The sequence below is a fragment of the Thunnus albacares genome, chromosome 6 (assembly GCF_914725855.1).
Source record: "Thunnus albacares chromosome 6, fThuAlb1.1, whole genome shotgun sequence".
Lineage (NCBI taxonomy): Eukaryota > Metazoa > Chordata > Actinopteri > Scombriformes > Scombridae > Thunnus > Thunnus albacares.
In genome coordinates, this window is record NC_058111.1 from 30,850,933 (window position 1) to 30,876,979 (window position 26,047).

Consider the following 26,047-nt stretch of genomic DNA (forward strand, 5'->3'; position numbering starts at 1 on the left):
TGCTCAGGTCTATACAGCACTCTGGTCAACGTGGGTTGTTTTAAATGTGCTTTATAAATAAATTTGACTTGAGTTGACTTGAAAGCCATTAGAACACTTACTTTTTGAATGTGTCCACTTTCCATACTAAGCTGACCTGCACAATGTTATTTCTGGTCAATTAATGAAATACATATAAAGAAAACTGGAGAGACAGAGTTGAGTATAAGAACAGTTTTGAATGGGACATTCAGATGACATTTTATTGTTCATTGTGTATGGATTTCACTTTAGACACATACAGGAGTTACACAGCTGAAAGGATTTGTGGCAAAATGTAACAAGCAAAATAAGTGTTAACTGTTTGTGTATGATTACACTAACAAACATGGAGCTACACAACGTATATAAAATGAACATTTTTAAAGTGCAAGTCCTTTTAAAATCTTCTGAAATCTGTGATGACCTGAGGACTGACCACCCTTCACTCACACAAAATAATTCTGTTAAGACTACATTAGTTGATTTCTAAATTGTTGTACATACTTAGATTATCTGTCAAAACAATTTATAACATGCTGCTTTTTGTGGTCAGGTTAAAATTGGTTAAAATGAGGTTTTTTTCAGGTCATTAAATGAATGTTGTAAGTGTTCCTGTATGTTATTGCAGATTGTTACCGGCAGCACAAGGGTAGCTGTATTCTGTCTCAGCCTGGTCACCTGAGAGGAAAAAGAAGTAGAAGAGACATTAAAACAAACAAAGACAGTCAAACCCTCTTCATGTGTCCAAAACTCCAGCACATTTACAACTTGTAGTTCTCCAAATTATATTTCTTATAACTGTTCAGTTTGTTTGTAAGTGGGTTTTAGAGTTAATGTGATTTACTTGGCTGGTAGTAGTCATAGATCTTGACCACGGCTGGCTTCAGGTTCTGCACTTGGACCTCCTGTACGAGCTCTAAGCTGTGGTTGATGGGTATGTCCTTTGGTAACTCTAAGTACACCAGAACATGATCTTCCTTTTCTTCGACACGATCCACCAGCAGGGCACGTTTGAGCTGTGAGGACATGATATTCAGCTGAGTTACCACGACATCGACATCTGACACAAATATTACAGGTTTAAACTACAGTAATAAGTTACCCTCTTCAAAGACTCTGGATCTGGGACAAATCCAGAGAGCATTTTGATGTCCAGGATCACCATGTTTGAACTGGTCTCCTTCCCACTATAACTGTAATGGAACCATAAAAAATGTGATGTTACACAGTGAGATATTACTCTGTTCTTCATAGTTGTACTGGCTGATGCATAGAGAGTTTTTAATGTGAGGCACTGGCAGTACTACAAAATAACTACAAAGTTGTAAACATTTCCAACATGTCCATCCACCAACAGTTACTTAGGAGATTATTTGTTTGAAATTGCATAATTCTTCTATCATTGTTGTGCTGTTGATGTACTTACAGTGATTTTAGCTTCAGAGTGAGTTTAGGTGTGGTGGATTTGCTGGTGCAGTTAGCCTCTGGTTTTACCTCCACACTGAGTGTAGTTACATCAGCAGGAGTTGGGATGTTATAATGAAGAGAAATCTGTCAAACAGGTACACAAGGAAGATTTAACATTCATAAAAAGTTAACAAGAATCTTATGAATGTCCTTTCCCCCTTGAGAAGTACCATCTGGTTTTCACAGGCTAATGATTGTAGTTTTAGGTTTCCAGATTGAAAAAAAGATTTCGAGTGATGCTGCCTCTTTTCTTGGGTGGAGGAATAAACATTTAAAATGAATACATTTCCTTAATTTATAAAATCATTTCTGTATCTCCCCATCTTTTTGACAAAATAATTTCATGATAGTTAAATAAGGGATAGATTTCATTCCTTTTTCGGAACAATAAGGGATGAAATTTATCTATCTACCAACAGATCTCCAGCATTCACTGACCTGCATTGACACACATGCAGTTCCCTTCACCTCCAGGCTGTACTTTCCTGTCATGTCCTGCAGCATCTTCTCCTGGTAGAGCAGTTTGTTGTTCTGGTTCACATCAAATGTCAGCTGGCCACTGGGAGACTGGACTGTCACTGTGCTTGAACCCTCTGGATTGAACACCAGAGTGGAGTAGAGAGCCAGAGCCTGAAGAGCCACCACTGTGTCCTACAACACACACACACACACACACACACACACACACACACACACACACACACACACACACACACACACATAGTCGTGTCTCCATCACTTCAGAGGACATTACATTAACTTACATTCATATCCTGGAGACTTATCCTAACCTTAACCCTAACCACCACATGTCTAACCCTGACCTTAACATAACCCTAAACTCACCTTAACTTTAAACCAAGTCTTCACCTTAAAATTAATGATTTACGTTAGGGGGACTTGCTTTTTGTCCCCACATCATGACTGTGTAAACAGATTTATGTCCCCAAAACATGAGGAATACCTGGACCACACACACACACACACACACACACACACACAGAGAGAGAGAGAGAGAGAGAGAAAAGCATAGAAATGTACAAATGTACTTAATAAACTTATATTGTTGAGAGACATGTAGCAGACTTTTCAAATTCATCTTTTCTTATAATCTCATTCATGCAACCATATTGCAACTTTATATTTAACAATAAAGGCAGACATGATTTTTACTTTTCATAACCTCACAATTATCAGGTTCTATCTGCATTCTGAGTGGTTTTTGAGATATTGAGGTTCAAAGTTTTGACATCCTAGCTAGCAAAACTGACATAAAGTACAAACACCCTTAATGTGCTCTAAATATATATTATCAAAATCTTTTTAATCACATTTTAAAGTGTTGTTTTTATAACCAGCTGATTTCTGATAGAACCTTCTAACTCTGAGAATTCAGAAAAGAAGATGATTTTGTTGGAAAAAGTAAACAGATTTGTCATATTTTGTTTTAATACACAAAATGATGATATTTGGGCACAGACAACGATTTAGCTGCATGTTTTAAAGTTAGACATAATTACATTTGGTTTTCACTGACAGATTTGAACTGATAAATTTAAGACAGACAGAACATTTAAAAATGTTTCTCTGTTAATTTCCTTTCTCTGCTTAAATGTTTTTTTGCTGCTGTCTCTGTCTGTTGCTCTTCATCTCAGAGCTTTTCTGCTCCCAAATTTACTTATTTACATATTTATTTATTTATTTGTTTGTTTGTTTGTTTGTTGTACTTCAACAACAATCTAGGGTCTCTGTCAGTGTCTGAGCTCTGAATGTTTCTCTGTCATTACTGATTCTCCTGCAGGACTCAAGTTATAACATTAAACACACACAAACACAGTTAGCAGCAGGTAGTGTTAGCATCAGCAAACAGCAGCCTGAATGTATCTCATATTCTTACATATTCAAATTTCTCTTTCATATTTGTTAAGTACTCAGAGTAACTTAGTCACTAAAGGGGAGTTTTTCCTTGCTGCTGTCGCCAAGTGCTGCTCATGGGAGACTCATACAGTCTAGACCTGCTCTATGTTAAAAGTGCCCTGAGATAATCTTTGTTAACTAATTATTGCTAACAACTCTGCTAACTGTGTAATTAAACTTAGAAAGCTAGCTGACTAGCATGGTACAGTAGATAGAAGTCAACATCAGCTTCTAACTGAGCTCAAACAAGATACAAAACTGACTTTAACTCAGTTGGTGTTTGTATCTTACTTAATTATTTTGATCAAATTAATCAATTTGGAGTCTTCAAAACTTAAGATTGAGCAGCATTTTATGACGTTTTCAACTCATTTAAGCACAGTCACAGAGCAGTGAGGTTAAATGGTGAAGAGGTGGAACCTGATTGGTCCTCCTGTCTACATTCTGAGCTCTGATTGGTGCTTTGCAGATGAAACCATGTAGTCTAGTTAGAGATCGATTTTTGAGAGAGAACGTTTTATTTTCTCAAATTTTAGGGCCAATAATGCAGAAAACAAAATTAAACCTACACAAACTGTTAATAACATGTCAAAAAATACTTTCAAATGAATAACTCATTTTTGACAAAAATATCAGATAGAACCATATAATTCTGAGGGCACGATTTATCAATTTCAAGTCTCTCCAAGATGTTGATCATTTGATAGTAATGGCTGCCTAAAGGTAGGAAAGCTATGATTTAAAACTGGAAAGTAATGCTCAGTATATGTGATTTGAAATGAATATACTATGATACTGCTTTTGTCCTTGGTGTGATACAATCACTGAAATCAAATTATAATCATAATTTCTAAGGTCAGTTTTGCATGGAAAATTCTCTGCCTCTGAAACGGAGGCATAAACATGGGATGGGATTTACAAGAACCACAAGGGAAGTTGTAGTGAGAAAAATAAACATGCATTAAACATAGGTTTGAATATAACAAACTGCTTATTAGAAACAAAAAAATAGGCTTTTATTAACAAACACAGTATCTGACTACTGTAATGCAGAAAACAATAGAAGGGGAAGTTTTGGTTTGTGTTGATTAAATTCAAATTTGAACTCTACCATCAATGAACTATATCATCACTATAGGCTGCAACTACAAATCTTTCTTTTGTTGAGACATTTGAGTGAGTGTTGGGCTGCATTTATGTCAGGATCCATATCAACACAACATCCACCACAACCTGCACAGGTCTAATCTGATGAACCTTTTGCTCCATCCTTCTCTCTCTCTGTCTCCACCAGTTGTGGTGCCTTATGTATATTTTGTGCATTTTTAATTTGTCTTATTGTGTCACTTCATCTGCTTTTCATTTCCCATGAACGTGTTTATTGCCTCCTAATGTATTAATAATTACATAGATGCTAAAGATCATAATATCATCATTTATGAGTAATAGCTAACAGTTTTCTCAGGTGGAGTTGCCAAGCAACTATTTTGTAATCAAAATCAGTCAAACTGCTAATTTGCATAATGAGGTGCCATCTTAGTAAATCAGATGATGAAAACACAGATTGTGGCCAACAGCTCTATGAAAACAGTAGCTCACATTTACACAATTCCATTTTCTTATAAATCTATCCCTGTACTGTATGTTTGACTCAAAGCTCCACAATCAGCTGTTTTGAATGTACCTGTGTAGAGGAGAAGCCTCCATAAGAGTTCTGCTGGTCTGTCAGCCATCTGATGATGCGGCTGGTGTAGGCCAGGTCTTCAGCAGTAGGGGAGGCGATGAGTTTTGCCAGTATGACATACGAGCTGATCTCCACAGACAGAGAGGCTGACGTTTCTGTTGCTGTCTGAGACCAGCGAAGCCGGCCCCCTAAGGACAGCCATTCACAACATATAACCTTTATTTAATCAGGTAGTTTCATTGAGATCAGGATCTCTTTTGCGAGAAGGATCCAAATAAAGCAGGAGAAATAAAACAGAGAAGACACACATCACACAATCGGTCAGATATACTGTATCTGTACATTCATCAAATGGGCTGAGACTTTCAAGTTTTAATGTCCATGAAAATGAAATGGCAGTCTTCCAAAATCAGTATTTACTCATGGGGTTTCAAAAGTTAGCCCGACCTGGTACTGATAAGCTGTAGTTTTAAATTTGAGAAGAGATGTAATATGCTGAGGGATCTTTAGTGGGAGACATGTAGAAACAAAAATGGTAGTGTGTAGTTCTCTGGTTCATAGTGAGGACCAACCCACTTCCTGACTTTCTGATGACAATGATCTCCTCCAATGAAACGCAGGGCACAGTGGTAAACTGCATCAAGTTGTTTTAAGGTGGAATGAGCAGCATGAGAGTACTATATGTCCATAGTCAAGCATAGTTTTCCTGTCGAATTCCTCCTCTAGAGCTACATTTCTAAGTATCTACAGGCCACCGAAATACTGTGCTACCTTTTTTGATGATTTTGCTGAACTGCTGTCTATTATCTGTACTGACTTTGACTGTGTAGTTATTGTTGGTGATTTTAACATCCATGTTGACAACCCCCAGGACAGAGGGACTAAAAAACTGTGTTATATTCTCGATAACTATGGACTGACTCAGTATGTGACAGAGCCCACACACAACAAGGTGCACACTCTGGATTTAATCATCTCTAAGGGTCTGAACATTTCTAAGGTTGTAGTGACTGATGTTGTTCTCTCTGATCATTCCTGTGTTTTCTTTGAGAGTGCTATCTCCATGCACACAAATGTTCAAACAGAGGTAATCACAAAACGGTATATCACTGAAAACAAAAGTGAAATATTTATTTAGGCTTTCTATTCCACACCGGCTGTCTCTTGGGTCTCAGTCAATGAGCGTGTAGATAATTTCAGCTCTAAAATTACAAATGTTATTGATGCCATTGCACTCACTAAGGTGAAGGTTGTCTCTGGTAAGAAAAGTTCTCTATAGAGAAATGCCACGCTGGTCAGAATGGAAAAAAGAGTGTTGAAAAGCTGAATGCAGGTGAAAAACAAATCTATAAAGAGAGACATCACATTTATAATTTGGAACTGAGAAATGCAAGGTGGTCCTTCTTCTCTGACATCATTGCCAAAAACAATAATAATGCACGTGCCTTATTTGCTACTGTCGACAGGCTAACAAACCCTCCTGTATCAGTTGCCCCTGAACATCTATCCACCAAGGCTTGCAATGAATTTGCCTCCTTCTTCACTGACAAAATTCAGAAAATTAGACAAGCAGTCAGTGCCTCCATATCAGGAGCAGGATATGTGTTATCCCTGTGTCCACTTAAAATTAATTTGAGTAGTATGATACAATTCCATCCGATCAACCACAAAAACCTGGAGGACATTATACAACATCTGAAATCCTCCTCTTGCTGCCTTGATATTCTGCCCACAGGCTTTTTCAAAATTGTTTCCTACAGACTGTCAACACATCTCTTCTCTCAGGTGTCTTCCCACACACCCTGAAAACTGCCGTCATCAAGCCACTCTTGAAAAAGAACAATCTAGACACTTCATTAATGAGCAACTATAGGCCCATATCAAACCTCCTGTTTTTAAGTAAAATCATTTTAAAAAAAAGCTGAACAACTTTGTGGCACTAAACAACCATTTTGATGTCTTCCAGTTAGGATTTCAACCTCACCACAGCATTGACACTGCTCTTGTTAAGGTCGTCAATGACATACACTTAAACACTGACAGAATTACAGTGGCAGAATTACAGTATTAGTATTACTGGATCTCAGTACGGTTGACTGCAACATATTACTAGACAGATTGGAAAACTGGGTGGGACTTTCTGGCACAGTACTGAACTGGTTTGAATCCAACTTAAAGGACAGGGACTACTTTTTGTCCATAGGTAATCACACATCTGAGTGGACAAAAATGACATGCAGAGTTCCCCAAGGCTCCATTCTGGGTCCTCTTCAGTTCAACATCTACATGCTCCCACTAGCTCAGATTATGGAAAACAACAAAATATGTTACCACAGTTATGCAGATGACACACAAATTTTCATAACCATATCACCAGGGGACGATTGTCCAATACAAGCATTGAGTAAGTGCATTGGACAAATCAACGTTTGGATGTGCCAGAATTTTCTTCAGTTAAAGAAAAACCAAACTGAAGTAATTGTTTTTGGAGCCAAGGAAGAACAATTAAAAGTCAGCACTCAGCTTCAATCGATAATGTTAAAAACTACAAACCAAGCCAGAAATCTTGGTGTAGCCATGGACTCAGACCTGAATTTCAACAGCCACATTAAGACAATTACAAACCTACTATCACCTGAAGAATAAGAAGGAATAAAAACAAGAATTAAAGGACTTATGTCTCAGCAGGATTTAGAAAAACTTGTCCATGCATTTATCTTCAGTAGACTTTATTACTGTAACGCTGTCTTCACAGGACTCCCTAAAAAAATCGATCCAACAGGTGTAGCTGATTCAGAACACTGCTGCTCGAATCCTCACTATGACCAAGAAAGTAGATCATATAACGCCAGTTCTCAGATCTTTACACTGGCTTCCTGTCTGTCAAAGAATTGATTTTAAAATACTGCTGTTGGTTTATAAAGCACTGAATAGTTTAGGGCCAAATTACATTTCTGATCTGCTGCTGCATTATGAACCATCTAGACCTCTCAGGTCGTCTGGGACAGGTCTGCTTTTTGGCCCCAGAGTAGAAACTAAACATGGAGAAGGAGTGTTCAGTTTTTATGCTCCACATATCTGGAATAAGCTCCCAGAAAACTGCAGGTCTGCTGCAACTCTCAGTTCTTTTATATCACAGCTGAAGACTTTTCTGTTTACCACTGCCTTTTATTAAACCAAATTTGAGGGTTAATATTTTACACTGCACTGTAACTTTTATTCTCCTGTTTTATGTCTTATTCTATTTTAGCTTCTTTATATTTCCAAATTTAACACTTTTTAAAATTGTATTTAAATAGCTTTTTACTTGTGTTGCTTTTATATTCTGTCTTGATGCCTTTTATGCTCTATGAAAAGCACTCTGAATTGACTTGTTGTTGAAATGTGCTATACAAATAAACTTGCCTTGCCTTGTCCTCAAGAACAAAACATGCTTGGTCAGATCATTACAGGCACAAGTTGAGCTACATTCACAGTAATGAAGTCAGAGTGATTTCATTTAGGAGGATGACTCACCGTCTTTTGATGCAACCGTGTCTAAGTGCTGTAGAAGTTGAGCACGGGTCTCCATGTCTCCAGCCAGGGTGAAGACGTATGCCAGCAGAGCTGTAGTGTAGGTGTTGCTGAGGTCACTGGTGGACTCCTTAAGGCAAGACAAGCTCTTCTTCACCACAGGATCCTGAAACAGATAAAAATCACATTGTAGTATATCTTCTTATGACTCAACTGATTTTGATTTATCTAAACACAACTTGTTTATTTTATCTTTTTCCATGGACCAAAGACAATTCATTGGATGCCTTTGACTGCCATGTTAACAAATTCTTTTATTCAAAGAAACGTAAATGAATTAAGGCATCAAATAAGTTTCCGCTCAGTGAGTTTCAATGGGGACTTATTATTGTTGTTGAGACAATTCTGACTTCAAGGACGAAGTGCATAAATCAAAGTTACAGCAGCACAGCAGTGACAAATTATTTAACAGCACCGCTAAACTGGACAGCACAATGACATCCCCAAGTGAAGCCAACAATGCTAACCAACCGAACAGAGTGAGTTTCAGTGTGAAAGGTTTTTTTAAATCTGTTTTGGATGGTGAATATACTACTCTCCGTTTTTTTTCTGTGCTGTGTGTGCTGTGGTTGCTACTGTTTAGCTGCTAACCATAGCCAGTTAGCAGAGCTAATTGTTTCATCAAACTCTTCCCAGTTGCAGAAGAAACATATTCATCGTTAGGTTATTAAGTGTTATAGGGCAGGTAATATTGTGTGTTAGTAGGATTAATTTTTGCTCTGAATATAAAACATTAGCACTAACAGGAGCAATAAATAAAATGGGGAGTTATATCAAGCGTCCAAGGTTTCTGCTGTGAAAGTCAAATAATAATTTTATGTAAACAATGAGCTGATAATAATATAAAAATCAATAATACTTATTAAATTCTTTCTTTTTGCAGTAAGCAAACAGCAGGTATCTCATATGTGTTAATGTTACTCAACAAAGAAAATGCTAACATTATTTCTGTGAGGGATGCTTTTGTGCTTTTAACCCAGTGCTGCATGGATGGTTTTGGACACACAAAGACAATTTCTCACTTCATGTAGCACTAACTACATGTAGTCTGGGTCTGCGTTATCACGGCTATTAAAAACACTTTCCTAGATGACTGCCAATAAAAATGGATGTCGTCTTCTAATGGACTGATCTATGGTTGAGACTACTGAGCAGTGCTGAAGTAATGTCTGGAAGCATTTTGGATTGTGGATAAAGGTGAGGCTGTTTTCTGCCTGCAGTAATATTACCAAGAACATTTTTGAAAGATATCGCTGCTAGCAAAAAATTAAATTAAAAACTTGCACACTGGGAAGACATGATGAAAGTGAGATTATGGAAAATTTACTTGATATGAAACTTGAGTTTGCAGTGAAAACAACTTGAGATATTTGTGAAGATTGTGCTCACATCTTTGGCAATGTCCATCTCCAAGAAGGCAGCAGTGATGTAAGCACTGAGAGTCACTTCATCAGACACACCACCCTGTTAAGAGGAAGTATTATAAATAATATCATCTTTGTACATCTAATATTCAGGCTGGCATTAGTTACTAATGACCTGATCCCCTTTAACAGTACCTTCATTCTGTTATTAAAGAGTTTTCCTGACTTTTCGAAACAGCCATTTTGACGTTGTTTACTCTCCAGCCAAGTCTTAGACTCTTCAATCTTTGCTGGGTCAATGTAGATGAAAGACTTTGCTTTGACAAAGGATCTCAGCACAAAAGCAGTCAACCTGAGGATATAAAAATAAGGTTAGACATTGACTGAGACAGCAGAACAAGAGGAAGCACTTGAACTGTGTATTGTCTCATGATAGTCACCACAATACACTAACTAATACACTAATGCCTGCAGAAAGATGAAAGCCAACAGCTGCCAATGATCACATCATGTACATATACTCAAGTACGTGTACGCATGTGATTCAGTAATGTTCTCACCAAGTGTTCCCCGTTCCTGCTCCAAATGTGCTGTAAGCGCCATCGTCATGTTTGTAGTTCAGCTGTCTCTGGTAGCCTGTGCAACAATAAAAGTATGCTTATTAAAGCTATAAGGATACACACACTTTCAGATTTAATAGCAAGTTCAATATTAAGGTTATCATCTGGGGTGAATTTGTTCATGATGGCTCCATAAGTTTGACAGCATGTGATATGTTCAGCCTCACTTTGCCCAAAATGTATTTACCTATTTGTTAAAGACATATTTTCTCAGACAATTTCGCACCACGAGCCATGAAGTTCCACATGAACACATGATTTACTGCCAAATTTAGAGTCGTTTTGGTTATTTCACACAAGAGAAGTCTCTCTGTGCTTGTTTTGCCTGTGCTCTTCTCACTGGCTTGAACTGAGCGTGGTTCAGTTGGAAAACGGTGACGTCACATTTTCACGTGCACTAATCACAAAGGAGCAATATTTGAAACAAAATGCAATGACGGTTGCAGAGTTTACTGCTTATGCTGTCAGGCCATTGTCAATCAAATCTGATCATTCTGAGTTTTTGAGTTTTAAACTATAAATACTAATAATGTTTCTCAGTCTAATTTTGTTCAAATTGTTCAACTTCCAGTAAAAGCACAAGTATTTGACATTAAAATTGATGCATATCCCTAATATATAAACTGTATATCAATTGAATGTCAGTTATTTTTGTACTCAGTTGTCCCAAATCACGCTACATGTATTCTCTGACTATATACAGTAGTTATGAGCATCTACAATTTTTCTCACTACACCATCTTCAACTCTTTCAGTCCCTTTCAGTCATTTTCACAATCTCAGTTTTGTAGATTTTATATTGGACTTTAAGGTAAGAGCCCACATTTTTCTTCTTTTTATGTGTGTGTGTGTTTCTTTTCTTTAGGGACTGTTATAATGACAAATCTGAGAAAAAGAAAAGTAAAGCTTATTATCAGAAATCCTCTCAGGGCCTCCAGACCAATCAGAGTCAACAAGTAGGCGTGTTGGAAACTAATTATTTAATTAGTTTATTTAACTTTTTTATTTAATTAGTAATATTTAACTGATAAATCTAATGAGGTCACTTGTTATCTACCTTTTTCATGCTGTTTGTAACTAAAAACACCAAAATATATTTTTTAATATTCTTAGCTCACTTTTTGAACATGTAATTTTGTCATTTGAAAGATAACCTCTCTGCCAAGCCAAGAAATAAACAGCAAAGTGAATATTATCACAACTTGATGAAAAATGTTAGTCAGGTTTGAGGGTGTTGCTCAGAGACTCACCACTGGTCAGGAAGCCTGTAGCCTTTTTCATGATGGCTGGGGTCAGCTGCTGGGTGTTTTTCAGGTACTGGAGGATGTAGATGTTGGGAGCCAGGAGAGCCATGTTCTGCTCTCCACATCCATACGGCATCTGCAGCAGTCCATCCAGGTTCTTCAGGGCCCGGCCGAGGATGTCACCTGCACAAAAACACTGACTCACTAAGCCTGAACATGTAACTAACCTCACCTTTAATTTCTAAATGTGTCTCATAAACACTAGTAATCTAAGTATATTTTCTTTTGGTTTTACAGCACTGAAAATGTTTGTAAGAGTTGTGAAGTTGTAAAGATGTATTTTCATTATTTGAAAAATATTATATATATGGTTAAAAAAATTGAACGAAATTAATCACAGAAAAAGATGAGCTAAAGCCTTCTTTTGCTTAGAAACAGCAAGTCAGATGTTTTGCACATAAATCACGTGGGGTTTTTTTTTCAAGCAAAATGGAAGCATGTTAACAAGCTTCAAAAAGAGCAGGTACAGCAGGCAGTGCACAAAAGGAGTTTCTGTATTCTTTCCCATGACTGTGTTGCATTTGTTGTGTTCCTTGTACAAGTATAATCCTGCAATCACTAGTACTCATGCACATTTTTGACTATAAATCTGCTTTATGTGTTACATGGAACTGCAATGGTTGAAGTATAAAACCAAAACATAATATGACACTCCAGCTCTAATGTACTTTTTTGTTATTGATGCCTTTCTTTATGATGCTTGTTAAACTTAAGGATTTGTTTAGTTAAAGCAACACTCAATAAAACAAATAGTTGTTTACCCAGGACTGATATTGAGGCACGGGCAGATCCATCAATCATGTTCTCAGGGAGGTGTATATCTATTTCCTCTGTCAAAGCCTCCCCTGTGTACAGACAGAAAACAGTCAGCTTAGAGACAGAAAGCAGAGGTCACAACTAAAACAAGGTTATTTAGATTTAAGGTGGTCAGTGGATCATCAATTGCAGTGACGAAAATAACTGAATACATTTAATCAAGTAATATACTTAGGTACATTTTAAAATACTTGTACTTTTACTTGAGTATTATACCTCCACTACATTTCAGTGGGAAATATTGTACTTTCTACTCCACTACATTTATTTGACAGCTTTAGTTACTTTTTAGATGAAGATCTGACACAATGGATAACATAACAAACTTTTAAAATACAACACATTAAAGATGAAACCAGTGGTTTCCAACTTTTTTGGCTTTTGACATCTTACAAAAAGCAATGTGTAGTCGGGGTCACATTTCACATGTCTATGAGTTGTTAACAGCTCCACCAAATAGTGATTTTTCCCTCTAAACTTCTCACATGGTTTCATTTCAATTAATATTCAAATGATCCAATATTTCACCAAAAATCAAATATGTATTTCATCTTATATAATAAGTATATATAATATATCAGTTAGAAGGACCAGTCCTCTACATTTACTTTAACTACATTTTGCTGCTAAAACTTATGTACTTTTACTTAAGTAGGATGTTTCATGCAGGACTTTTACTTGTAATGGAGTATTTTTACATTGCTGTATTGGTATATTTACTTAAGTAAATGGTCTGAATTCTTTTTCCACCACTGATAGGAAATAAGATAGATGAATGCCACAAAACTGAAGGTTCTTTGGGTGTAATGAGTTTATGATAAAATGTAATAAAATGTATTTAAGTAATGACATTTAAAAGAAGACACTTGTGCTAAACTTGAAACAATTGCCATAAATATACTGTAATTACTACCTTTTTGCAAGTAATGAATGTCTCAGTTACATGTTTGACATGTAATCTAGGGCACCCTTTCTAACTTTTACAAAACGTTTGATGCCTGGCCTCACCCATACTGACCTTTAGGGCAGAGCAGCCAGTTGTAGGTCTTTGTCTTCTCAGTTCCCTCAGCCTGAGAGGAAATGAGATAGGAAATAATGTGAGTTCCAGTGTTACTTTTATCTTAGATTAAATACAAAATGAAATGGTTTTCTTTGTCATCTTAGTTTTAGGGTACCAACCTTTACAATGAGAGATCGTGTAACCACGTCGATGCGACCTCTGTCTGGCACAGTCACGATCTCATTGTCACATGAAACCTCGGATGTCACAGCTTCAGCTTTCACAGTCACATTCACAACCCCTAAAAAAACATCATATACCCGTGTATAAAACTTGATTGATAATTTTCTCAGATGCTGGAAGTTCTAAAAGTGTCAAAACACTTGTGAGTTGTGCTGGTAAAAGAGGGACAGCCAGGACAGCTTCAGGGCATCCTGAAGACCTTGATGGATAAAAGCTTGATGCTCACCTAAGGCTGAGGGGGCCATGGTCCACCTGAGGGTCTTGCGTTCATTGCCACACAGGCAGGATGTGTACTGGTTACCAGAGAGAGGAGTGAGGGTGAAATCTAAGGAGGGGGCTGGAGTCACAGTGACCTGTTTAAGAGAGACAAACATTAATTATAAAACTGGAGTTTAGCATATGGCATTTGCTTACTGCAGCCTGTATGTAGCCAACCAAACCTGATTAAAAACAGTCCCACTGCTAGGAATAAAACATATGACACAGCATAATACATGTGCTTTGTGTGTCAAAATAACAGTACACTACTTAAATAAGTGTGATTATTAATAACATATCTTTGGACACAAAAAACCTGTAGTTGGTTTGCTCCAGTCTGCATCAGTGGACGAGTTGGTAAACTTTTTCCTTTGGTTTAGTTTCTTACCAGATGTGAGAATGTTTACTCCACTCTGCTCCACTCTCATTATGAGCATGTTAGCATGCTGACATTAGCATTTAGCACAAAAGAGCACTGTTCAAATGTACAGCCTCACAGAGCAGCTAGCATGGTCTTGTTAATGAAAGAGCAAGATCAACGCACAAAGAATATTATAGTGGCAGACTATGTCATGTCAGGTAATACTAATAAATCTGTAAAAATATGACTTACCATGATGCAGCTAGACAGGTAGTTGAAGGTGGTTGCCTTCAGTTCAAAGTGCTCCCCCCGGATGATGGAGTAGGGCAGACTGAGCTCGAGGAAGAAGGGCTGGAAGACCTTGAACTCTTTACGAGGAGCCAAGCCAAAACCATGAGGGGAAAGACAGAAAGCCTCCGTCTCCCAGGTGGTGATAGTGTCTGGGACAGTGACGGAAACATCCTTCGTTCCAGACTCTCTGGATCAACAGATCAGAGGTCAAAATGAAAAAGTCTCCAAGAAGCATCAGTAAAGTATTTTCATACCATTAATGTGTGCAGGAAGTCAGCCAGTTAAAAACATCTTTCTATGGGCCCAGCGGGCAACTTGTAATGAATGGGGTGCCATCTTGCAACACAGTATCCAATTCTCTTAATACATCCACAGTTTATTATCCTCAGACTCCCATTTTTTCCATTTCATGACTATCAATACCCCTTGTGACAGAAACTCACCCAACTTCCACCAGGTCCCATATCCAAGTCTCAGGGAAGAAAGTGCGAACTGTCTCTATTGGCGGAGGAGGAGGAGAATAGGATCCTACTCCTGGAGCTGCCATTAACACTGTTTCAGAAACTATTCTGTTTCCGGTAGTGCCAGGAGCACTGCCCACCCCGTAACCGATACCTGAAAAGAAACTAGAAAATATTTAGGGCTGTCCCCGACTCAGGATTTTCACAGTTGAGTAGAGTCAGCATGGCAAGTGGGGGGTGTAGTCTCATTTACAGTATATATTTATCTTATTACATATATTTCGTTCTGATAAGCCCACATACTAAACAGCATTATATTATTAATTTGTTTCTTTCTTCAACACAACCTCCTATGAGAAATATTATGTCTCCACCCAGTGTGTAACCACAGTTACAGTCAAATCAAGCGCACTTGCAGAGCAGCCGCCCCACACTAAACTGATACAAATCATGTTTTACCTTAATGCTGTTGTTCATCATCTGAAAAAGCAGATTTCTACACAGTCAGAGAAATAAAAAGTGTAAGTCCTGGTGTTAGTTCAGTTATAAAATCCAAGCCCCACATGGAACATCTCTCCTGATGGCTACTGACAGCGCTGTCAGGAGAATTGATCATACAGGATTTTAAAGGAGATGGCAGAGACGCTGGTATGTGTACGTTTAAACAGGAGTTTGCATTTAACACTGGAGCCCAGAGCTCAGAGCAGGAAACAGAGTTGTTCTGCGTCACACTGTTTCCATCTTCTCGCTTAGTTTCCATCACAGTTATGTGTTTAGGTCATTTAGAGACACAATTCTGAAAAAGTTTACAGCCCATCATGCTGCATTACACACAAAAAAAAAGCCAGAGATTTGACTGACAAAATGCAAGTTGACTCGGGGGTTTATTGTCTGATGCATCAGAAGTGAAGAGCAGCAGTGACACAGTGAACTGTTTTACTGTACAGCAAAAACACCATCAAAAAAACCAAACAAAACAAAAACAAAACAACTCACCATACAAGACGTAGTATTCTTCTTCATAATCGAGGCATAAAAGCAAATTTGATGCCATCTTCAGCCCCACATTCTAGATAATCCAACAACATACAGATGTCACTGAAAAGTTCATCACGTGCAACAAGAGAAATTTTGTCGCATGTAAAAATTACCTGAAAAACTGTATGAGCATCATCTCTCTTGTCATGTCGGGGGTATGGCAGAACATATCTTCTGGGTCTCACATGCAAGCATTCTACTGAATCTACAACTTCATGTGGAATAGAGGATACTTTTGTGATGGGCAACAAGCCAAATATCTGAAAAGAAAGACGGTTCAAAGCTATAAACTGCAACATATTTGTTATTTTACAGAGCTGACGATTAGGGAACTCCTGGTAACTGAGGCCCACTCTTTTATCTTGAAGCCTGAATGTAAAGTATATCAGTCAAAATAGTGCCTTCACCTTATTTCTGAATATCAAAGTGCTGTACAAGTGGGTAAAAACACAAAACCAGCAATGAATCATACTGAAAAGCTGTATCACATACAGTACTAGACAAAAGTTTGGACACACTTAGGGAAACAAAGAAAAGGGAGAAAATGAAAGAAAGAAACACTAACTAATACCAGCAGTTACCTTGTCTGCATCAAGAATCTTCCCTGGCTCCTTGATGAGGACGCTCTGATCGACAGCACTCACAGCACACAGAGAATCTGGCTGGGCTGTCAGCTGCATGGTGTTCTCCTCTCCTGGGACAGCTGAGGATGGAGAAAACTCCAGCAACACCTGAGACACACACAAAACACACATCACACCATCTGGACTTTAGAGGTATGATCTGAGGACCTGTGATCCCTTCAATGTGACACAAATGTGTATTTTACTCCAACTCCTTTACATTTTTAACAAATGCCAAAAGACCAGATTAATCCTTACACAGGAGGCATTTTTGGTCAAGTCACTGGTCTTTTCATTGAACTGACATCCTCCTATTGGCCAACTGATATTTATCCCCTTTCTTCTTGCAGGAAGAGTCAGTAATTGCACTTCTGAAATTGTTTTAGTAGCAGTAACTCAACGTTCTCTTGCCCTCCATTACTTCAGATGAGTGACAACTTTTCAATGAAGGCTACATATTATTATCACCAGTGATTCAGCAGGTGTATGATTCCTTTATGACTCCACAGCCACGTCTGACAGACAGTCATCTACATTCGTCTTCCTCTCTCACTGACCTTGTGACCGAAGCATTTCTCAGTGGAGAAGTCAGCACTGTGGGCGATCACATTCTCACTGGGAAGGACAGCGTAAGCCACAACCCGGACATCTGGTGCCATTTCTGGAGACACTTTCAACTTAAAGGACACCTCACCCTCAGATACTGAAAAAGCAAACCAACTTATATGAACTGTCTTACAACTTACATTCACATGCTTCCCAAAACTTGTGATTAAAGTCGCCCACCTGATTTATCTTGCACTTCCACCTGTTTAAAGCCTTGCATGACAATAGCTCCTCTGGATAGGACCTGGGGAATTTGCGAGAAAGTGACACAAAGAATGAATAATGTACCTTAACTTTAAACACTCATTCCCTTTAACAACAGATTACAACAGTGTCTGCTGTTGTGCGGTTATTTGTCATGTTATGAAGTTCTTAGTGGGATATGTGTGCAATGTTTGTGTCAAAAAGTTTGTCGTACAGCTAAAGTAATGAGTTCATATGATGAAAGTTACAAAAACTAAACTAAACACAGCTCTAGAATCAGAAATAGAAATAGCACAACACAACACAAAAAAGTGCACAGAACATGTAAAAAGTAACCAAATACTAAAAGCAGTATGTTATAAATCAGTGTTTATCTATGTTTTAGGCTCTAGTATGTGGTTGAAATTTTAACATGTTGAGCAGCCTGCAATAGGAAAGTAATGTGTTGAGGAACAGTGTTGAGTGTAGATCACCAGTGTTTTGGAAGTGCTCTCAAAACATCACTGTAGTTACAGTATGAGCATCAAACAGAGGAAAATAGACTTGAAGCTGCTATACTGGCTGTGAGCGGGACACTTTGTAATGTAAAGATTTATTAACATAATAAAATAAATTGTCATGAAAAGAAAAGTTTTTCTACTTGTTTGTAAGAATGTGCTCTGCTATACTCATCACTATTTTGTCCATACTGGGATCCTGTAGGACTCACTGTTTCCCCACAGCTGACTGGTGAGGAGGTGGTCCTTTCAAATGTTTTGATCCATAACCCTTCAGAAACGTGCTCCTTGCAACTGAAGTCATTATGAAGATTTCTTTATGAAAGTTACCCCAAAGTTAACTTTGTTAACCTACAAATCCAGCTTTGTGGATTTGACTTCACTGATGTAATAATAGTTCATTTAGAATTTAAAAAATAAAACTGAATCTACAAACTCTTTTAAACAGCTTGGTACGACTAAACAGCTGTTCTGACACTTCTTAGGCTTGTGGACGTTTCTCAAAATCAGTGTCCATGTTTCTGGAGGAGACAGCTGGGGACAAGCTGAGAAATAGCTCACCCACCACTCACCAGATACATCACATCTGCAGAGCCCTGGGCCTCTCCAACTACAGTGTATTTGATGAACATGTCCTCTTCTTTGTCACAGGGAAGTGATTTATCCTTCGTCTTCACCTCCAGGAAACTGACTGACTTTGTGTCACGAGAATACTGTTTGGCCTCAGACAACGTGTGTTCTCCAACCTCATAGTGTTTAGATCTATAGGCATGGTACTCCTCTGTTGGTTTGTTGCTGACCTACAGAATAGAAAAGAAACACTATAAATGAGCTCATGGTGGTTAAGGTTGTTGCAAGCTTTAGAAAACGCTCTAACTGTCCTGTGAATTGGTTTATTTTTAAACTAGTATCATTTTCCTATTGTTTACTCACTAATCAATGCTTTGTGTCCCTCTCTATTCTTTTATATTTTCCTATTAAGTGTTTTTCTTTGCCCGCTTTTTAATACTACTATATTTAAAGGCCAAGGCTGTGATTCAGATGTAAACGAAGACAGTTAACAAACGATATATAAAAAGCTTACATCATTCAAGCACAAAATGAATCAGTTGGGTTGGTGGTAAAATCACAGCCAATCCAAAGGTTTTGGTATAAAAATAGTTCAAAACTGTTCCAATATGGCCGCCAGCTACTATCAGACCATGGTCAGATGCAGCATATTTAGAAGCCGTTGTAGGTTCGAGCTGTTGGGTTGCAGAGAGTTTTGATGTGACTGACAGGTTGTTAATGCAACCTCTTACTTACACTGAGGCGGATGTCTCCATGGAGGGTAGCTGTGCTTAATGAGAAGGTAGCGATACCATTGCTGTCAGTTGTGAGATTCTGTAGCAAATGTGATGACCACCTTGCTCCCTTAAACAGGTACAGCGGCTTGTCAGCAATGGGTGTATCATTGTAGTATACTGCTTTAACCTGTCAGAATAAATGTCATTATTGAGAATACTCATTGCTTCAGTTACACTGTGTGTAGAATCACATGGAAGAAGTGAAGATAACATTTTGCACTTACTTTTCCTTCCACATTTGATCCTTGGTTATAAATCTTAGGTGTGTCAATAAATGACAGCTTTCCAACAATAAATGAAACAGGTATTCTTTTCTCTTGTTTGGGTGAAATACCTGCACGAGATGCCTCCATGTTACAACATGTATACCATATTGGATAAATACATGATATTGCTAGTTTAAAAAATATATACTGATTCCCTTTTAAAATATAAAAATTATAAAATCTAATAAGACTTACCAGTTCCCTCCTCTTCCACTTCAGCTATGAGGATGAGTTGATCGTACAGCACCCATTGGTCAAGTTTTGTGAAAGTGGACATCTTGATGGTAAAAGTGGCACAGCCTTTCTTGTCCATCTAGAAATGAAAACGAAAAAGATCAAATAAAAAATAAGAAGGACTGCTCAAACTGTCTCCATTTCATACCCTATACTCCATTCATCATACATTGACTTGTAAATGTCATTCAAACTTTAAACTTCACACACTTTGGAATTTCCTACATTCTTTTTCATACCATTTTCACTATTCAAAGTTCAAGTGTTAATTTTTAAAAAACATTATATTCAGACATATACAGTCTAAGGGCAGGGATAGCTGCATGAATAGCAAAGGTGCCTCAATGATAGTCGGCTTAATATAGTTCTTGGCTCATCAGGGAATGGCTCTGATGAGGGAACGGGTCCAAATTCAACTAATTGGGTCTAACTGGGTCGGGTCTCCTTTTACTGCCGCAGGTCTCGGTGTCTTTATGTCAATATGTCCAATACTCGAGTGGACCTGAACAGACCTGAGTGTACGTGGTATCAGCTCTGATCATGTGGTACGTCACAATCACCACAGGAGAAAACAGTGTGTTTTGAGTAGAGAGGAGAATGTAAACAGTCAAGTGAAGAACAAGTTAAAGGAAAAGGAGAACAGGAAGGGAAAAAACAACCAGCACATCAGCTGTTTGCTCCTGTTTTATGCAAATAGTCGACAGAGATGAGAAAAAAAGTTCTGATAAGGGAACTGAAGCCAAACGCGTTTTAGGAAAATCAGTTGTCTACAAGATTTATGCTGTGAAATGAATTTTGGATTTCTGGAATTTGATTCACATATATAAAATGTATTATTAATTTATATTAAATAAAATAAAGTTAAAATAATAATAAGAAATATATCGCTTCTGTGTTCTCTCTGTTTGATATTTCAGCAGAGAGATTAGACTGTCACTGTAACAACTGTACCTGCTTTGTCTCTTTGTGGCATGGAGCAAGGTAGTGTAAAGGGTTTCCATAAAAATAGTGATTAAGAGGTCTGCAAATCTCAACTTTAGCGCTGCCTGGCACAGGCTGTCCATATGTGTACCTAATTAGATGGAAATAAAAAAACAAACATCAAGGTGTTGTTCAAAAAGAGTCATTCACTCACCAAACTGGGCCTATTTTAGATATTTAAAGGACTTTTACTTACTTTGCACATATTTCAGCTGTGATGTCTTCCTGCTCAAAACTTACTTCATCAGATGTAATTACTTTTACATCAAATTTAGGCAAAACTGGGGACAAAAGACAGTCGTTAGCATTCTTGCTACATTACAAATAGATTGAAATGAAAACTAAAAGAAATGAACCATTACTCACCATATTTCTCCACCTTGAAGCTGTGGTATATTTTGTGTTCACCAGTCGTCACAATAACTTGGTAGGATCCTTCACGGGCCTCAGAGTTCAAAGAGTAAGAAAGCTGCAGTATTTTACCATTGGAGGTTTCATTCAGCCACTGTCCAATCCGGTTTCTGTTAGCATCCTGTTAAATTAAATGAATGGGAAGAACATGTATTTAAGACACAAATAGGAAACTTACAGGACATTTACACTCCACACAGAAATACAGTGCTAACCATGCTGCTCACTGATTCTTCTCCCTCAGCAAGACTGCAGATGAAACTGGGCCATACATTTACTGCTGTAAAATTGTACTTGTTGACATCATGTTTACTCAATGTGCTTTTAAGAAAGCTTGCATCCTACATTTTGACAACATATTATCTGAAATTATTCTCAAATAGATCCTGACAAATGTATTGTCAGGCTAAAAATACCAGTCCAGTGGCAGATGTATTGGTATCAGTATATACTGTATGTTGGCAGACAAACAGAATTTGGCCCTTATCCTTTGAATGTAGTTTAATGCAGTTAAGAAAGAGAGAGAGAGAGAGAAATATTAACTTAAGTCCCATGGACCCCTATTTTCCTATCATTTTGTGTCTAAGTGACTAATGGGGATTGAGTGAGCTGACATCCACTAAACGGGCCGCAATGTAATCTACACTACAGGTGCTTGTTCTCGCTGCTGACAGGCTCATATTGTTATTATTAGTGTCTGACAACATTAAGGAAAGGACCATACAGAGAAATAACACATTTTTCTTTACCTTATATTTGATGTGGTCTCTTTGTTATTGTATCTAATCAAGTCTCACTCAAGGAGACGTCTCACTCTGAAATCTTACGAGGGTTCACATGTTGTTGAAATCAGCTAAAGATACCAAAGTTTCCCTTTAAGGAGTCGAAATTGGGTAATGTGAAAAAAAGAAAAAAAACAACCAACCCCCTCTACTGATGAAGAATGTAAGAGGCTGTTGAAAGCTCCAGAAAAAGTTCAATGCAGTTTTTCTGGTATGTATTGTTATAATATCAGTCACATTTGCTGTTTATAATGTACTACTCTTACTCTTATCTCAGCCATCTTTCATAGATGTTTAAGTTGTTCCAGTGTAAACTAGCTTGTCTCAGTTTGTGTTGTACCCTTGTCACAACTCTTTAAAAGCCAAATTTGAGGGGTCATTACCAAATGTATTGATGTTAAAACATCTCCTCTTGTTTCAAGGTAGGTGTATATCAGTCAATCTTAAAGTAACTTTCAGTCTAAGATCCCCCAGTATACAGTATGTTGAGGTGTAGATATTGTCATTATAGCCTTACCTCGATTTCGATGACATTGTACTGCAAAACAGAAAGAGAGAGGTTTGTTAAAGGAGTTGGTTTATTGTTCTCATCACACAGTGTCCTCTGAGTCCAGGTTAAAGTGATGAACTGCGAGTCATTTTTCTTTATCTAAGAAATCAGTGATGATACGTAGTCAAGGCTCCGATGTTTTTCAATCATTGTACAGGTATTTGCTGCGTGAGTTCAACACAGTCAATATAGACTAGAGCTCTTATGTTTATGAATTAAAAATATGAAACAGGTTTAATAGACATTCAAATAAAACAGGCTTTTCCTCAGATTATCAGTCATTCTGATTAATAGTTTTCTTGAAAAAACAAACAAACACAATTCTATTTAATTTTAGTATAGTTCCAGTTATTTCCAATACAAACAGATTTCTTTGCTGCAAACTGTTGAAAATGAGAAAGTCATGATAGGGGTTGACGGATTTATCACAGCGTCAGCAAAAATCTTTCAACTCAGCACAAGCAGGTTTACCTAAAGGGGCCCTGGTTGTACTATTGACCCTCGTTCAGGAGCAGATTGATCAGAAACATAGTCCTGGTTAAATAGCACACCCATGTCGATCATTTCATTACGTAACCTCTGTTCAGTACAACTAGCTGGTGTGTATATTCCAGGTCACTGGGGCACTAATTGAAACTTGTGCTGTTGTCACATAGTGTCACAAATACTGTGATTTATAAATTAAATCTGAAAGAAAGGAGAGACAATTCACTCACCAGACGACTGGCAGGTCTGAGCCTGGTATCAAGTGAAATGACTCTGAAATGGACTGCAAAAGAGATGACATACAGCAGTGTTAAACATCTTCTGTCCACTCAGACATAATCATTATTAAGTTAGATACTGTAAAGTAATCAGTGGTAGCTATCACATCACAGTCTTAAACATTACCATGTGACACTGCTTACTCACTTTGAGAGGGTGTGTCCATACTTTTGACCGGTACTGTATGTTCTTTTTTCACATGCTAGTGTGACTTTTTTTATGCAAACGCTACTTGTCTCTGGGTATTTGTGCTTTTAACCTGTGCTGCCCATTGATGGTTTGAGATACAGACACAAGTAATTTCCCACTAGTTGTAAGTATTAACTCTGAACTAGTGTTATACTGCTAGTAGTTGGTGTTTAGCACCTGAATTCCACGTGTCATGTTAGCTAGCCAGAGCTGACAGATATCTATCAACATGTCATATGATTAAAAAGTTTGAGAAATGCATACAAATTTACATCTGAACAGTCATTTCTTTATTGTTTTGCTTTTAAAATTTTGAAAAAGTCCATAAACAAGTTATACACGCACATCTTCAATTGTTTGTGAAGGGGAAACCCGTATAGTACTATATTGTGTTCAACATCATAGATGATCAGCTCAGAGTTACCTGTTTGTCCAGGAAGGTAGATTGGTTTATCTGTTTGGACGAATGTCATTGGTTGATAGACCCTGATCATGACTTTCCTGACTTGTCTTGAATAAAATGTGCCACCTCGTACCTCCACCTCCAGTTTCTGCACCTCTTTATTCTGCACTTCAGGAGCCTTTAACAGAAATATATTTTACAGACACTAGCCGAGAAAACCATTAACTCACACTGTAAAACTTGAAAAAGAGTTTTGGAATATTCTTGTTTTTTTTATCTATTTAAAACCTAAAATCACAAAAGTAGGCTGTCTAAAACAATTCTAAAATGTTTTTTTTTGATCTTGTCATGGTGGTTTGTGTGTTACTAATGTATGTGTTTGCAACTGTATAAGTTATAAAATACCACCAAAGGTCAACAAGATTTGCAATCGTGTATTTTGTACATCTGGAGAGCTGACCTTAAAATCAATGCAGGTATGAAACTCTGTGTTGTATGTCTCCTTGAGGAGGGTTGTGTTCTTCTCTTGGGAGACCAGAGTGACGGTCATGACTAGAGTTTCATTGGGCTGCAGTAGATTCACGCAGAATTTGGTCTCAGCTCCAGCTTCAAGAACTGCAGGAATTGCTACCATGTACTGCCTATAGCCAAAGAAACACACAGTACATACACACACAGTATTACTCACTGGATCTGACATGTTAGAAATTGTAAGTCAGTAGGTATGCATCTGCCCTTCTACTGTAAATTACACAAAAAGACTACATGCTATTGCTAGTTTTATAGACACTACAGGTAAACTTACGGTTCTGAAACAGTCCGACTCAAAGACATCCAGCCCAGGCAGACAAACAGTGTCCATGTCTGTGTCCCAGAAAGACCCATGACTGACTGGGGTAAGCCTCAGAGTCAGCAACTGATAAACAAACACATCTATCCTCCTTTCACCCATATCACACAAATACACCCATCACCTCAAGACAATCATTTACAGGAAAAAAACAAAAACCTGCCCAAATGGAAGAGAAATTGAATTTTAATTTGTAGGATATGTTCAACATTTTTTTCATTTGTAAAGGTTATTTAAAAAGACAGCCATTTAAAACAATATAACTAACCTAATCTAAACAATTGACTGAACACATCAATTTTAAATACAGACGGAGTGTTGTACTAGCAGAAAATGGGATCTAGTTTATACTATTGCAATGAATCAAATTGGTGTAGTTTTGTCTCTCACATTCAGTAAAGGCCCAATCACACCAAAAAATGGCATAGCAAAATTCATCTACGTGTCTTCACAAAATATTTGGTTATAGAGGCTTGGTGACATACAGTATTGATTACTTGCAGGCAACTGCTAACACACTAGCCAGCCGTGACATGCTGTGTAAAAAATTTAATTCAATAAGGACTTTTCTTGCTACCTGTGACTTAGGAAGTTTGTTAGCTGGGTTGGTAACATTAAGCTCACACACTTTTATCGCACTTTTATTTCCAAGGTAGGGATAAGAGACACATCAGTAAGGCAGCTTTTATCTAAATTAAGCAGGCCTAAAACACCAATTTTACACTCTGTGATAAATCATCGAGTTTAAATGTTAGCCAAAAGTTTGTAAGTCTCGGAATACTTACAAGAATGAATGTTGAAGAAGAGTTCTTGCATTAATCCATTAAGTCTGCAGTTGTAATCATGAATATGCTGTTTATAAATGGATTTGGGCCACTGGGAAATTGTAATGGGCATTTTAGACCAGTGAAAATATTTGTTA

At 37.6% G+C, this 26,047-nt stretch overlaps 1 protein-coding gene across 1 annotated transcript; it reads right to left on the reverse strand.

Annotated features, from left to right (window-relative positions):
* Positions 1–214: 214 nt before the first annotated feature.
* On the reverse strand, positions 215–24,910 carry LOC122984124 (alpha-2-macroglobulin-like). The gene is made up of 33 exons (XM_044354446.1): positions 24,736–24,910; positions 24,297–24,453; positions 23,635–23,687; positions 22,886–22,906; positions 21,542–21,707; positions 21,372–21,456; positions 21,146–21,266; positions 20,156–20,273; positions 19,919–20,028; positions 19,654–19,821; positions 18,921–19,148; positions 17,828–17,891; positions 17,599–17,744; positions 17,000–17,149; positions 16,532–16,678; positions 16,377–16,449; positions 15,363–15,534; positions 14,881–15,106; positions 14,236–14,362; positions 13,946–14,067; positions 13,785–13,836; positions 12,712–12,795; positions 11,897–12,073; positions 10,587–10,662; positions 10,222–10,378; positions 10,052–10,126; positions 8,606–8,768; positions 5,090–5,277; positions 1,927–2,139; positions 1,448–1,572; positions 1,124–1,214; positions 866–1,037; positions 215–699 (listed from the first exon to the last, which is right to left on the reverse strand). Exons 1-33 carry the CDS (start codon positions 24,907–24,909, stop codon positions 641–643), a joined length of 4,260 nt encoding a protein of 1,419 aa, XP_044210381.1. The 5' UTR covers position 24,910; the 3' UTR covers positions 215–640.
* Positions 24,911–26,047: the final 1,137 nt, after the last annotated feature.

Excerpts from the sequence above, each read along its gene's own strand:
- LOC122984124 (XM_044354446.1), bottom strand. The coding sequence starts at position 24,909 with ATGGTAGCAATTCCTGCAGTTCTTGAAGCTGGAGCTGAGACCAAATTC. Across the intron at positions 17,745-17,827 it reads GGAAGTGCAAGATAAATCAG|TATCTGAGGGTGAGGTGTCC; the intron begins GTGGGCGACTTT and ends TTGCTTTTTCAG. Across the intron at positions 15,535-16,376 it reads AGAATACTACGTCTTGTATG|GTATCGGTTACGGGGTGGGC; the intron begins GTGAGTTGTTTT and ends GTTTCTTTTCAG.